Source organism: Oryza brachyantha, chromosome 4 (assembly GCF_000231095.2).
Source record: "Oryza brachyantha chromosome 4, ObraRS2, whole genome shotgun sequence".
NCBI classification, from domain to species: domain Eukaryota; kingdom Viridiplantae; phylum Streptophyta; class Magnoliopsida; order Poales; family Poaceae; genus Oryza; species Oryza brachyantha.
The window spans coordinates 20,547,341-20,561,229 of NC_023166.2; the positions used below are offsets into that span (position 1 = coordinate 20,547,341).

The 13,889-nt window shown below is 43.9% G+C and overlaps 2 protein-coding genes and 1 long non-coding RNA gene across 3 annotated transcripts; 1 reads left to right on the top strand and 2 right to left on the bottom strand.

Annotated features, from left to right (window-relative positions):
• Positions 1-1,591: 1,591 nt before the first annotated feature.
• Positions 1,592-5,464, bottom strand: LOC102723051 (N-acylphosphatidylethanolamine synthase). The gene is made up of 5 exons (XM_006653795.3): positions 5,180-5,464; positions 3,929-4,056; positions 2,970-3,055; positions 2,718-2,855; positions 1,592-2,298 (listed from the first exon to the last, which is right to left on the bottom strand). The coding sequence occupies exons 1-5, from the start codon at positions 5,434-5,436 to the stop codon at positions 2,017-2,019; spliced, it is 891 nt and encodes a 296-aa protein (XP_006653858.2). The 5' UTR covers positions 5,437-5,464; the 3' UTR covers positions 1,592-2,016.
• A 1,722-nt stretch (positions 5,465-7,186) lies between these two features.
• LOC107304057 lies at positions 7,187-11,971 on the bottom strand. Its single transcript, XR_001550048.2, has 4 exons — positions 11,682-11,971; positions 8,167-8,266; positions 7,803-8,082; positions 7,187-7,676 (listed from the first exon to the last, which is right to left on the bottom strand). It is a non-coding gene; the product is annotated as an uncharacterized LOC107304057 (long non-coding RNA).
• Positions 7,817-10,303, top strand: LOC102704884 (flavanone 3-dioxygenase 3-like). Its single transcript, XM_040523438.1, is given in 5 exon segments — positions 7,817-7,998; positions 9,203-9,335; positions 9,338-9,440; positions 9,551-10,165; positions 10,288-10,303. Coding segments are annotated over 4 exon segments (978 nt in total). The 5' UTR covers positions 7,817-7,827; the 3' UTR covers positions 10,122-10,165; positions 10,288-10,303.
• Positions 11,972-13,889: the final 1,918 nt, after the last annotated feature.

Here is a 13,889-nt window from a genome sequence, read left to right on the forward strand (position 1 = left end):
TAAGACGAATGGTGAAGCGTAATCCTAAAAATCAAACGGTATCGTACGTTAAAAATATGGAGGGAGTACTGTATAATCCAACACCAACGCTACTACGATCTGGGAAGTAAGAGCATCTCCAACAACTCATCTAAATTTAATCATCCATATCTTTATTTGGATTATCATCTAAAACACTTTCATCCTTCATATACTTTTATACTCCAGCAGATCATCTATATATGATATCCTCCATATCTATTTGGAGAATTAGAGAGAGAATATCTAAATATAGAGTTTCTCTTCTAATATGGATGATATCAAAAATAGAGGATAAGATAGATGTTCTACTGAAGCTCAACTTTACTCTTTATCCTCTCTATTTCTATGATGGAGGATATGATGAATGAGCTGTTACGGATGCCTCTAAGAACACGCACACTGCAAGGACGTGGCGAGGAGGTCTACGCCGCCACGTCCGATTCCCTCCTCCAGCTCGGCACGGCGCGTAGCTCTGCAGGACTCCGCGTCTCCTCTGCAAGATCCGAGAGCCCTGTCAGGAAACGAGGAGCTTCGGGTTGGTCCCCTCCTTCGAGCTGCGTCGAACGCCTCAATGCGGCCGTTGCACCGAGCCGCCCTGACCAACGCCGGCCACCGCTGCCTCCTCGCGTCGCGCCGCCTCGACCGTCGCACCGCGCCACGCCGTCCCGACACACCGCCGAGGTTGGCCGCCGCCCCCGACCGCCAGATCCGCCGGCCCCCGACACGCCGCCGAGGCCGGCCGCCGCCCTCGACCGCCACATCCGCCGGCCTCCGACGCGCCGCCGAGGCCGGCCGTGGCCCCCGACCGCAAGATCCGTCGGCCTTCCGACGCGCGCCGCCGAGGCCGGCCGCCGCCCCCGACCGCCAGATCCGTCCACCCCGACGCGGCCGCCCAGATCCGCCCGGACTCGCCTGAGATCTCCCCGCCGTCGAGCTCGCGCCGCCGTCGCCAGTCAGCTCCTCCGCCGCCGGCACCGGGCTAGATCCGCCCGGGAGAGAGGCGGTTGAGAGGCGTGGGGAGAGAGGGGAAGAGAGGTGTCCGGGAAAGAGAGCGTAGAGTGCACGTGATTCTCTGTAAAAACAGGACAGGGGCTGAAATGCAAAAGATACATGTGTGGCTTGCATTGTAGAGCTATACCGTCGTCCCACTAGCATGCTAGAGCTACTCATGTGTGCTAGAGCTACTCATGTGAGTACTAGTGAGCTACTCATGCATGTCCTAAGACGGCATAGTGCATGTCCTAAGAAGGGGATCTAGGTTCCGGGGGAAAAGTAGTGCACATCTTGCAACACACAATACAAAAGCTTGAGCCAAGAACTGTCCTGGACTCCTGGTTGCTCTCTGGATGCAAAAAGGCTTTGAGCCAAGAACACATCTATGCAGTTGAGAGCAAGTATAATAGCAGGCTTTCCTCCCTATCCTTAATAAAATTTTAGCCATTCCGTTTTGGGATGGCTAGGCAAAAAAAAAAATAGTAGGCTATAAGCCAACTAAATATATTAATGTGCTTAAGAGAGGAGAGGAAGGAAAAACGAGCTATAAGTTTATATTTATAGACAATTTAGGCACAATAACCAAAAAACACGTGGGTTATGTATTAATGATGAATAACTAACTACTATATAACTACTATATGGGTAGACTAAGAGAAGACTAAAAATAGTCTTATATCCAACTTATTAGCTATATTATTAGTCTTGCTATGGATGGGTGATGGCTTTATTCCTCTGTAACAACGACAGCCATTCAGGCGTTTGACAAATTCTCTCGGGCTACTGAAAAAAAAAATCCTCGTAGTCTAACACGCTGATCTCTATTTTCTCAGTCGTTTCAATATTTCACTTCAATAGGTCTAACGCCCACTGCCTACTCTCAATTGTCTTTGCATCAACCAAAACTGTCAATGGAGCTATATATCCTACCGTTTCAAGAAGACAATGTCCAAAAATAGGAGGTGCCTCCTTGGATTGCAAGTGAAGAACAAAATATCAATGTTATTTCAGGTCGAGAAGTCTCTTCCGCAATGTCTCCATGACTGATTGGATCTTATCTGACATCTTCTGGTAAAGCCATCTCTGAGCTGCTTCATCTAGTCCATCTGGCATGATGCTTGGCCAACCCTTCCCTTCAAAAGATGAATCCTTGGGTACTGTTCTTGCTGCCTGCTTCAAGCTTGGTAAATCAAACTCTACTGGCTCTCCAATGATGATATGTATTTCCTTGTTCCAGAGAGGCACTGGGGGTCGACGTCCAAAAAATGATTTCTCTGGCATGACCTACAGTCAAGTGAGAAATATTAGGACATTTTTCTATCAACACTATCGTAGTTTAACCAGAAAAAGTACAGAAGCACTAGTTGCATGGGTTGAGGTTTCATCAATGGAGACAAAGCACCCTCCAATCCATGTATCATGGGTGTAGTTGTGATTAAATAAAAATCGACAAAGTATTTAACCTATCAGATCATTAATCACAGAACTTATCTTCTTGTGTTAAGTCTTCTTAGTTTTATAATCTCATCCAATTGACTTGGGAATTAAACCCAAAATTATGTTAAGTTTGTCAAATAACAAAACGATGAACAGTACACCATGCAAAATGTTCATATGCCGGAAAGAGTCACATAACATTTTATTTGAAACTGCTACTGGTAAAAAAAGATTGACATGCAGGACACACATATATTTCTGCATACCTTTTCAAAGCCAGAGTGCACAATAGGCAAAACTATTGGAGTTACTGGTGCTCGGACAATAAGACTGGCAGTTCCCCACTTGAGACGTCTAATTGGCTGATCATCTTGAGCTATTTTTCCTTCAGGGAATGAATGCAACTGTTTGAATATGTCATGACGAGATTGGAAATTAAACAAACGCCATAATTATGAGAAGAGATACAGCTGTCAATGATAGAACGTTCGACGCTGAAATGAAGAAAATGTGCATACCCAGTCTCCACTGCTAAGCACTTCAAGGGCTTCATTCATATGATCCTGATAAATTCCAGCACCTCGCGTGATAGGAACACATTTCCCTGTGCACACAATTATTTGTCAACAACAGTATTGTCACATTATGATGCAGATAATATTTATCGATAACAAGTTTGCCAAATTATGATATACACAGATATATCAACGTTGCACTAAATGAATTCCCCAAATGCAAGGTCAAGAGAAATAAAGAATATGAAAACAGAAGAACAGAATAATTCAAATAGCTAATGAACTAGATACAGCACATGTGTTAGAGATGACAGTATTGTTGTTGTGTAAGAGGCATCACAAATAGCATGGCAAGTACCAGACATATCATTTGGTGTGAGATACTCTAAATCAGAGGGAGAATTAAATGGTTGATGCCATCTATATAACAAACACAAGGATAATGAAATACTATCCCAGAAGTCCCATAGTCAAACAAGGAAATACTACCAATAAAGAATGGTTCAACAACCAGTAACATAATCCAACAAAGAAGAATATCAATTAAAAATGGTTGACAAATCAGTCAATTCACTCAAAAATATATAAATATCCATGGCTAAACTCCAGCAATCCACTAGGGAAATGGTTCATATCTTTGCAATGAACTAATGCCTAAGCTGGGGAGTTAATTCCACCATCATAGATTGTTAAGGAGCGAAATTGAGTTTATGGAAAACTCACTATATCCACAAGTTCACTTTGTACCCACAAAATAACACTAGTATATATCATCATCCATTAGAAGAGAAAGTTTCTACACAGGCATCTAAGCAAAATCTGGCTGAATGCCAAATTTTGTACAATGCTGTCTGTCAAAATTTACCAATCTGACTTGTCATCAACCAGCCAGTCAAATCAATTCCCAAAAGAAAAAAAAGAAACAAAGCAATAGGAATACAATGACGTATAAAAAGCCTCACCAAGGCGAAATATGTAAGACATGAATACATTCCTGAAGCAGATGTCCTGTGCTGTCAACACCCATCTTCCAAGTTTGGCATCTGTAATGGGAAAACCCTTGAATCCCCACATAAGTGGGTCATCCATCCTGGCGCAAACAAGAACAAGATAATCTCAAGGTTACTGAAATGGCCAACAAACATCAAATTTAAACAGAAAACTGTACATCCAACTTATAACTATACATAACTGGCATTGAGGCAAAGAGATGCCGCATGTGTCTAAAAAGATAGCATGTCAATGCAACATGTAGATACTAATCTTTTCTGTTTGTTTCGCATGCATTTTGTAAAGAAAAGACAAAATGCACTTTTCTTAATGAAAAGTTGGCATAGAGGGAAATGATCCAACAAAATAAAGTTAGACAAAAAAAAAAGAGTCCCAAATTTCACAATTACTGTCTCAAGCTAGTTGCATGCTTAAGTCTAACTAAAATTTTCAGCAATTTAAATTTAATACCAGTCATGCGAAGCATCCCTATTGGTGTCATTGTGAGGCCAGGGACAAAACAGATGATACACAAGGATGCTAGAGCAGCCAAGGGCTGGACTGCTGGAGGCTCCATTTACCTTGCCCATCAAGTTAGTCCTTTGTCAGGATCAATTTAGGAGTATGCTGCATCTGCGCTCTAAGCCTCTTAACTCTATTTTCATTTAAACCCTAAATGTTATAATTATGAATAAAAGGCAAACAAGAATTGACCCAATGTATCTTAATATCTCTCCTTATCCCCGTGCAGTAATTTCTGGGTACCTTTTACTCTATTCCAACAATACAAATCTTCTCCAGAAATGGCCCTGCGCCTTTTCTTTTCTTCCAGCAAAAGCACTGGGGCGGCGAGTTACAGGACTTCGCGTTACCATCTTTCACAGTTACAAACTTAGAGGAATCTACCCCTAATACATCAGAAAGGAACTAATAGGAAGGCGTAAGCAACGCTTCTCCAAGTCATGTTTATACACAGATTAGGACTAACTGACCATGTAACATGCTAGCATCAATTCTGGAGTCAATGTTATCAGGATACGATCCCATTAGAGGATTGCCGACGAAAACCCCGCAGATTTTGCATCTAGACACTGGATCAACGACGGATCAAGCGCAAGTTAGCAACACAACCTCCTGCTTCTCCTCTCACATCTAGCTAGTTTGAAGCATCAAGGAGAAAGAGCAATCGTACATGGGGGACTGGGGATGCTAGGGGAACGTACGTGGACATGTGGTTGCTGACAGTGAGGAGCGGCGTGCCGGGGGGCCGCGAGGAGACGAGGCAGAGGAGCGCATCGGCGTTGTGGACGGTGGTGGTGTTGAGCAGCGACGAGTACGCCTTGGCGACCGCCCCGACGGCGGCGATCACCACGGCGCGCGGGACTCCCCCGAGGTGCCCCGCGCGCCCCGCCCACCGCAGCGTCCGCGCCGCCGCCGCCGCAGCAGCTGCGCCCTCGGCGGCGGACGCCTCCATCTCCATCCGCGTTCCACCCACTTTTCCCGTCGCGTTCTTTTCAGCCGCTCTGTCCGTCTGGCTTGTAGGGACACCATGAAAGTGGGCCCATCCTGTCAGTTGCTGTAGTCGCGTTCAAGCGGTCACCTTTTCGTCTGTGTGTGTAATGTCTCGTTTAATTCCCAAAATTTTTCCCCCAAATACACCGTATCGAATCTTTATGCAATAAAACGAAAAACTAACTCTCATAAAACAAATCTTTAAGTATAATTAGTCCATAATTAGTCATAAGTGTTACAGTAACATACATATGCTAATGACGGATTAATTATGCTCAAAAGATTTTTTTCGCGGCTTCCAGGAAATTTCTTTTTTATTTGCGTAAAAAACTCAATCCAATAACGGTCAGACGTCTAATGTGATATCTATAAATTTTTATTTCTCGAACTAAACACCCTCTAAATGTAAAACGTGTAGCTCGCCTTCGTCACTGGGCATCTACGGCGGCGCTCGTGACCCTGCCCAGCGCCGGTGGCGTCGGCGGCGAGTCGCCGGTGTTTATTCCGCCACCGCGAACCGGACGCCGGCAAGATACTAATAGTGTTGTGGGCCGCCCATGGTGAGAGGGGGACAATGGGCTGGACTGATAGTAAGCAATGAATTCGGCCTGGTCCATCTCTGCATGGGCTCCAGATTCCCAAGCGGCAGATGCAGAATTCTACTCAGTGAGAAACGAGCAGCGCTCGGGTGGCTATGGGGTTGATTTATTTCTGGACGAACAATTTTCTGATATTTATGATATATATATTTAAGTTATAAATTATAAAATTAATTACTACAAAATTGATAGCCTATCCTAGAAGAATGAAATAACCTATCCTAGAAGAATGAGATGATAAATACATCCTCTTGTACCTTAGAAAAGGAGTCTCTTCAGGTGGCTGATTACATAGTGTCCAACATTTATTTCTTAAATCCAGATTTAAGATGATCAACTCTGAATTTAAGTTCGATTTAACTAGGAGTTATTCGATTAGGCTCGATTGCATTGCAAGCCCCACGGTGAACAAATGCATCATGCAAGCTTCTGTTTGACTGTTTCCATGACAGACAAATAAATGCTCTCTCGCCGTTTCATCGAATGTCGCCACGGCGAGAGGCTAGCTGCCGGACACATCATCCTCGCAGCTTGCCGTACAACCCAAAGTGATAAATACGGCTGATGCACACTAGCCAGATGCTTCTACACACGATAAATAACACCGCTTTAGCAGAAGAACCAAAGAGAACCAAATACTAACAAAACAAAACAGTGGATATTTATGCATCCACGTAGGCAGAAAAGGAACAGATACACAGAGTCACACGGAGAACAAAAAGGAGAAGTCCACGCTTCATCCTGACCGCTGAACAGCTGCATCACGGGACAGGAGACAAAACCGAATAACCCGAAACCTGGGCGGATGTCCACAGAATTCCCACGGTTGCAAACCTACGACAGCCGCCAAAATTAGCCTTTTTGGGGACGCTGCCATTTCAACGAGTCAGTGACCCAACCTTCGAACGGTTCAGGCTCCATGACACGCGTGAGCCCCTCCTGGACAGCAACAAACACAGGTATATTATATATAGCCAGACTAAAACCAACTTGCTTCCATATAAATATTGGGTGAATGTTTACCAAACGGCGTATTAATAAACGAAAAATAATTTATAAATAAAAGTTTTATACATGTATTCTTAACAATAAAAACTAAAATTGCAATACAAACATCGGTAAAAAAACACTCAAAATTAAGACTGAAAATTTAAATTTTAACTTATAAGCATGAGTACGAAACAAAGATGGGAGTGATTATCCACTCCATCGTCTTCATTTCCTTGAGTCTTAAGAAAGGTCCAGCCCCAGCACCGCCAGTTGCACAACTTGCCCGCGCCGCGGACGGAGAGATGGCTGCTTGAGTGCTTGGCCTGTGGAGCTCAGTGTTATCATACTCTATTGCTACTTGCGCATGCAGATGCGTTGCAACAGCACACGCACCATGGGCGAGCTCCCAACGTAGGAGTACGTACGTAGGTAGAGTAGGTAGCCTTTGCCCGGCCAGTGGCTTGGCCTCTCCTGGACAGATAAAATATATGTGGTCTACTTCGACGCAGCAAAGTGCATGCATGGATGGAAATGCGTTGCCTTACTTGACTTCTCTTTTGGGGGGACTGTCCAGGTGAGGATCCATCAGGTGTAATATGCACCTGTATGCCTTCTGTTTCTGCACAGAGGATCCATCAGGTGAAACAGAGTGAGACATCAGCACTGCAGGTTGCCTATAAGAAGAGATGCTGCCAAAGCTCTTATACTTCATACAGTTCTGATTCTGAATAACCAATTGACGTACCTCAGCTGCGCGTGGTTTGGCCGCAATGTCTGACACAACAAAGAATGTCCCTCTAGAGCAGCTGCCGTCGCAGGAGCTGCACCCGCAGCCAATGCCGGTGATCAACCTTGGCCACCTCAGCCTTGATAATCCCATGGCGCGGTCCGGGGTGGTTGACGATATCGCCAAAGCATGCCGTGATTTGGGATACTTCCAGGTAAACTACCTTAACACAACGCTGTGACACAGCCTTTTGTCATGTTCTTACTCTCTATAATTGGTATTTTCCTATGTCCAAACACTGAAGGCAGTTAACGTCAGACGCCGCTTTGACCTGTGCTAGAATGGTGTGGGGGTAGTGAGGTAGTTGACCAAGGAAGCTGACCTTCTGACCCAGCCAGATTACTAGCTGGCAGGAAACTTCAAATTAGAGAGCAAATAGTTAAACCATAGGAGCTATCAAATCGGCCTTCTTCTCTGAAATCCTGCAGGTAGCAGTGGCAGCACAATATTATTAGCTAATCATGAAGACTACGGTAGCATAATATTGTTAGCAATGGCAGGTATGCATATGATATGAGCAGTCTGTATCTACTGAACTACATGTTCGAAGAGCTGTATCCTATTGTCAGTATTGTGCAAGACTAGGAGTACTGCACATAGTACACTAGACGGCACCAACTCTTTGTATGGGCCAGCCCTATCATGAAAATGGGAAAAACTAGATGAAGAGAACACCAGCTAAACTTTATCAGTCTGTTACATGGAAACCAAAAATGATAAAGTTGAAGCAAACTATGTTCAGTGCACATTTTAGCCTTGATTGCCATGCCAAACTGGAGGTAAAAGAATATGTGACACAGGCAAAGCACCATATCATTGCAATGCAATCAATGACTTGATACTTTGAATTGAGAGCTTTAGTTCTTTGTAAAATCTCAATTGTGAATTGTAAATTAGCATCCATAAAATTTAAAAATAAATAATCAAAAGTATATCTCTCCAGGTTAACAGACCTACCTTTTACAGGGTCTTTTTAACATTTCGTCAAGTCCCAAGCCTGAAATTGACTCCATATGTAGCCAATGTTTGTGGCTAGCTTTGGGTTCTAAACCACTGAATTGTTTTCTTTTCGGTCCATGTGGACACATCAAGGTTGCCAACACTAACAATGTGGCGTTTCATAAACCTTTCAGTAAAGACAGGAACGGACCATGTATATAGAAGTACATTCTGTGCGTATAGAAAGGGATCACTCAAATGTTATTTTCTTCCTGATTAAGTTGCTACTTCATAACATGAGTACCAAAGGTACTTTCTTTTCCTATTTCCTTGCTATGCATCACTAACTAGAAGGCACTAAGGAGACAAACAAAGCTTACTTGCGCACCCAAATCTTTGCTGATTCTGCCATTTTGCAGGTTATAAATCATGGGATCAGTCAATCAGTCATGGATGGTGCTGTGGAAGCTGCTTCAGATTTCTTCAAACTGCCAACTGAGATAAAGGAACAGTATGCATCAGATGATATCCAGCAGCCTGTTAGATATGATACCGCTCAAAGGATGGTATTAGTATGTCACGGGCATTCCTAAAGCATTATGCCCATCCCCTCTGCGATTGGCTTCAACAGTGGCCACAGCAACCACCAATATACAGGCAAGCAGTCTCTTCTCTTAAAAGGTTGTTTTCCATTATTGAACAAACAAAACAACAGTGCACGACCTTAAGAATGAAAATGGTTTCTTTAATTTGTTTATTGAAAACAGGGAATACATGGCAAAATATGCTGTCGAAGTAAGAGTGGTGGCTTTGAAACTGATGGAAGCAATTCTAGAAGGTCTAGGTATCGGCAAGGAATACATGCATGAGAAATTTGAGGAAGGCTTACAGTTATTGTCAGTGAATTGCTATCCTAAAGTGTCCCAAAGTGATACGACAATAGGTCTGGCAGCACATTCTGATTATGGGCTCCTAACCATCTTGCTCACAAGTTGTCCGGGCCTTGAGGTTGTTGACCGCACCAGCAACAGCTGGAAAGTGGTCCAGCAACTCCCACATGCATTGCATGTCCATATAGGAGATCACATGGAAGTTCTAAGCAATGGTCGAATCAAGACTGTTGTGCACCGGGCTGTTCTGAATCCTCAGGAAGCAAGGATTTCTATTGCTAGCATTCATGGTCTTGCGCTGCATGAGAAGGTCTCCAGTGCTAAAGAACTGATTGACGAGGAAAATCCACAAAAGTACAAAGAAAGCAGCTTTAGTGACTTCCTAGAGCATCTCACTGCCAATATGGACAACAGGCAAAGGAACTTCCTTGAGAGCCTTAGAATGTAAGGGGCACATTTAGGGTGCAATCTTCACTTTATGTCCAAAAGTAGGTAATACGATGTGCTATGTCTCCAACAGTTTATCCATATCTGTTTCAGACTAATGCTGTGTCTTAAATAAGTCTACTTTGTACCTAGATTTTGATCCAGATTACTAACTTGTTTGCTGCCAGGCTATTTTTCTTTTCCATCCCACTGTATCGTTATGGGTCTGTAGAAGGTAAGGAAAACCAACCATGTAAAGTTTTTATACAATAGGGCTCCTGTTGTTAATAATTAAATCCAGGACTTTGTATTAACTATAAAAGTATATATTTATTTATATGTTCATTTTTTTTCTTGGAGAGCACTGTTCATGCCCGTATAAAATTTTTACATGAATGAGCCAAGGAATTAGGGAAGAATAAAGTCTTGTGAATGAACAAGAACGAAAAGAGTGAAGCATAGAAGGTGATAACATTAAAACATGATTTGACCATATAAAAGTAGATGTTTTACAAGGGACAAATCCAGACCAGGAGTGCTCAATTGCTTACCATGTGGCTGGTAGCAAACCTGCATTTGTTTTTATGGTATGAGTTTAACATCACCCTCACCCAATCATGCAGGCCAATTGGTTCTACAGTATTGAGAAGCAGATCAAGCTAAGGTTTATCTTCACACGTTGAAATGCTAAGCATCATCATCAATACAAGCGATATCTTTGGCTGCAAGGTGTCCATTTCCAGTTTTATAAGAAGAAGTTGGTCTTTCTTTCAGAGACTCGCACATTATTATCTTTAGTCATCATCTACAATTTTGGGCTCAAACATCTTTGAAAACTTAAGGCTTATGTATGGTCTACATGTCCCAGTGTATAATTTCATTATAAAAAGGAGGTCACAACTCATGGGTCCTGCACAAAGTGCTATTTTGTAAACCTGATTTAAGTGTATTTATGTTCTCTTTTTCGCTATCATATCCATCTGTCCTCCTCATTCAACTTTGTTATGATAATTTTTCACCCAATCTTCTCATGCATACACTATTTTGGAGAATAAAAGAAAAACATCATGCACTATTGTGGTGATATGTAAGCTTAAATTGTTTCTAACTAAGCGACCTTGTTTCATGCTAAATCTTATCATGCAATGCAGCCCCAGATAATTATATGAAGCAGCAACAATGCAAACGAGAGCCTACAATTTGTGACCCACATATCTATCTGTCGCAATTGCGTGGATCATCTTATGCTCGCTGTCATGGTCTCATACTCTCATGGGAATATAAAATGGTTAGCTTCTCATGGACTCGACAATAATCCGTTAAAAAACAAATAGGAGCATCGGTCTCAGTGAGATGGAAACACCAAAAATTGATGACAACTATCTTTTCAAACGCTAGCGAAATCCAATTAGAGGGAAACTTATAGCACAGCAGATCCAATCGATTGCTCAAGTTAACTTTGACACGTAATTTACCTAGACAGCTAAGAGTGAACAAGACTGAACCGCAATGTCCCCATAGATGGATTCAAATTTCCAAACGAGCAAAATCAATAGGGAGGTCGAAGAGGAAGCGGCTGTACCTCAGCGGCGGATCGAAGGCGCGAAGAGGAAGAGCAATCGGGTGGACGCTGCACAGCAATCGAGCGGCGGGTGGCAACAATCTCAAAACAGGCGAATGCAGGGGGGGTGCGTCGTCCCGCGAGCTCAGCGTGCCATGATACGGAGGAAGCATATCCCCGGAAGCCAGCTTGCCGCCTGTCCAGACCTGCCCGTCGCCTGCGCCAGAGAGGAAAGGGGCCCGTGGCGCCGGCGATGACCGGCCGCCGCATCGGCTGCCGCCTGCCGCCGTAGAGGCTATTTGGGCTGGGTGTTTGTGGCTCGGCGTGAAGGAGCTGGCGCACATGGCCCGCTTCCTAAACAGGACGGTCTGATTTGTTGGGCTTTGGCCCATTGTCAGAAGCCTTGCACTGTTTGGACTTCGGATGGATTCCGTTTTTAATTTCCTTTCCTGAGTATGTGTTGCACTTGCACCAAGGTCAATAGAAGACTGAAGCGCTGACCAATAACTTCAAAATCATTTTATGTCATTATAGCCAGCTTTATTTTAGGATTAAGATTTTCTTGCGTACTGTCTGAGAAACGTGATCATTGATATACCGGCTTCACCGTAGGAATCACGTATCAGTAACCCTGTCATGTTTATGTCACGACCCGCTTCCGTTTATTCAGTCGCGGAGGAGCAGAACCTGCCACCCAGCGACGGATACATCGAATCCACAGCACCCACGACGTAAAAGTGTACAACCATCTCCCGCCACCCCTCTTGGCTGCCACCGATCGATCAAAACAAAATATCCCGTCGTCGCAGCGCCCCGGCCCCGCGCGCGGGCGGCGACACGCACGCCGGCCGCGGGGCCTCCATCCACAGCTCGACACGCGCGCGTCCGCGTCTCCTTGCCGCTACCCACCTCCCAGATTCCGGGGCCCTCACTGCCCTGCCTCTCCATAGAACGGCATAGCGCTCGGCGTTTTCTTTTCTCAAGTAGCGGGTCGTATAAAAGAGGACCGGGAGGCGCCCTTTCCTGCTCCGGAGGAGGCGACGATTATTGCAGAGGAGAGAAAAACGGAGCGGTAGCAGCAGCTCGGGCAGCAGAGTATTCAGTATAGTCCTCGTATCGGTGAAAGGTCAGCCGATTTTTTCTCACACCCGTGGCTTTCTTCTCTTCTTCTACTGTTCTACAGCCTCTCTCTCACACAGAGTCACAGTCTCACTGGCTGTTCTACGGCTAGTGAGGCAGTGATCCTCCTAGCCGTAGCTGATGCAGATCGTGGTAGGTTGGTTGCATGGCTTGATTATTCCGGTTCCATGCGTGTGTGCTTATTGATCTTTGCCCTGTTTTTCGTTCTGATTCTCGCTGTGTTTCTTCGCTGGAGTTAGTCAAATATGGTCAGCACTCCAGTGGGCACCACTACCTGGGCCGCTCGGGGCAACACGTGAAAATTAAACCATTCGTTTCCTTTTCTGATGTGATTTTTTTTCTTTGCTGTTACGACAATCGATGTCATTAGCTCGGGGAAAATTCTGCAAAATAAAAAAAAAGACAATACCTTTCTTTATTGTTTCCCAGCAACAAATCCTAGTTATTTGTTTTCCAAAGCCTTCCCTTTGCTAAAATCCCTTCTGATTTTTTTAGACTTATCTGACAGACTGTGTTGTTAGAACTGCCTAATCAGAGCTGGATCGTCTTAGTATGCAGGCGAGCAACAAATCCTAGTCAGTAGTCATAAGAGTTAAAACTAAACTAGACGGCTTCCTTCATTTTTGATCGTCCATTCCGTACACCGGAGCAACTTTTCCTGACAGCGATCCAACGTGCCCTGTTCTTTTCTCACCGGCGATTTTGGATTCTTGTTAGCACACTTTGCAAGTTCCTGAACGGCGAGTTGCGCATGAAAAATTTTATATAAAAGTTTATAGTTTTTAAAATAAAATTTCAGCTTTATAATATATGTTATTATATCCTCAAATAGTTATCACAAAATCAAATATCTATAAAATGTACAATTCTGATGAGAAAAGAACACCACCATACTGCATGCTCGTTTACACTTCTGTTGACACTGTAGTGCGCATTATATTCAGGTTTGAATTTTTTTTTCCAACTCAAAGCCTGAATCAGAACAAAATCTCAACGTACAAGAAAGATCGAGACTGCATATAGCATCCTTTTCAAACTTTCGCTTTTGTCGGCCAACATGCCGACTGCTTGACCAGTGGATGGATTGGA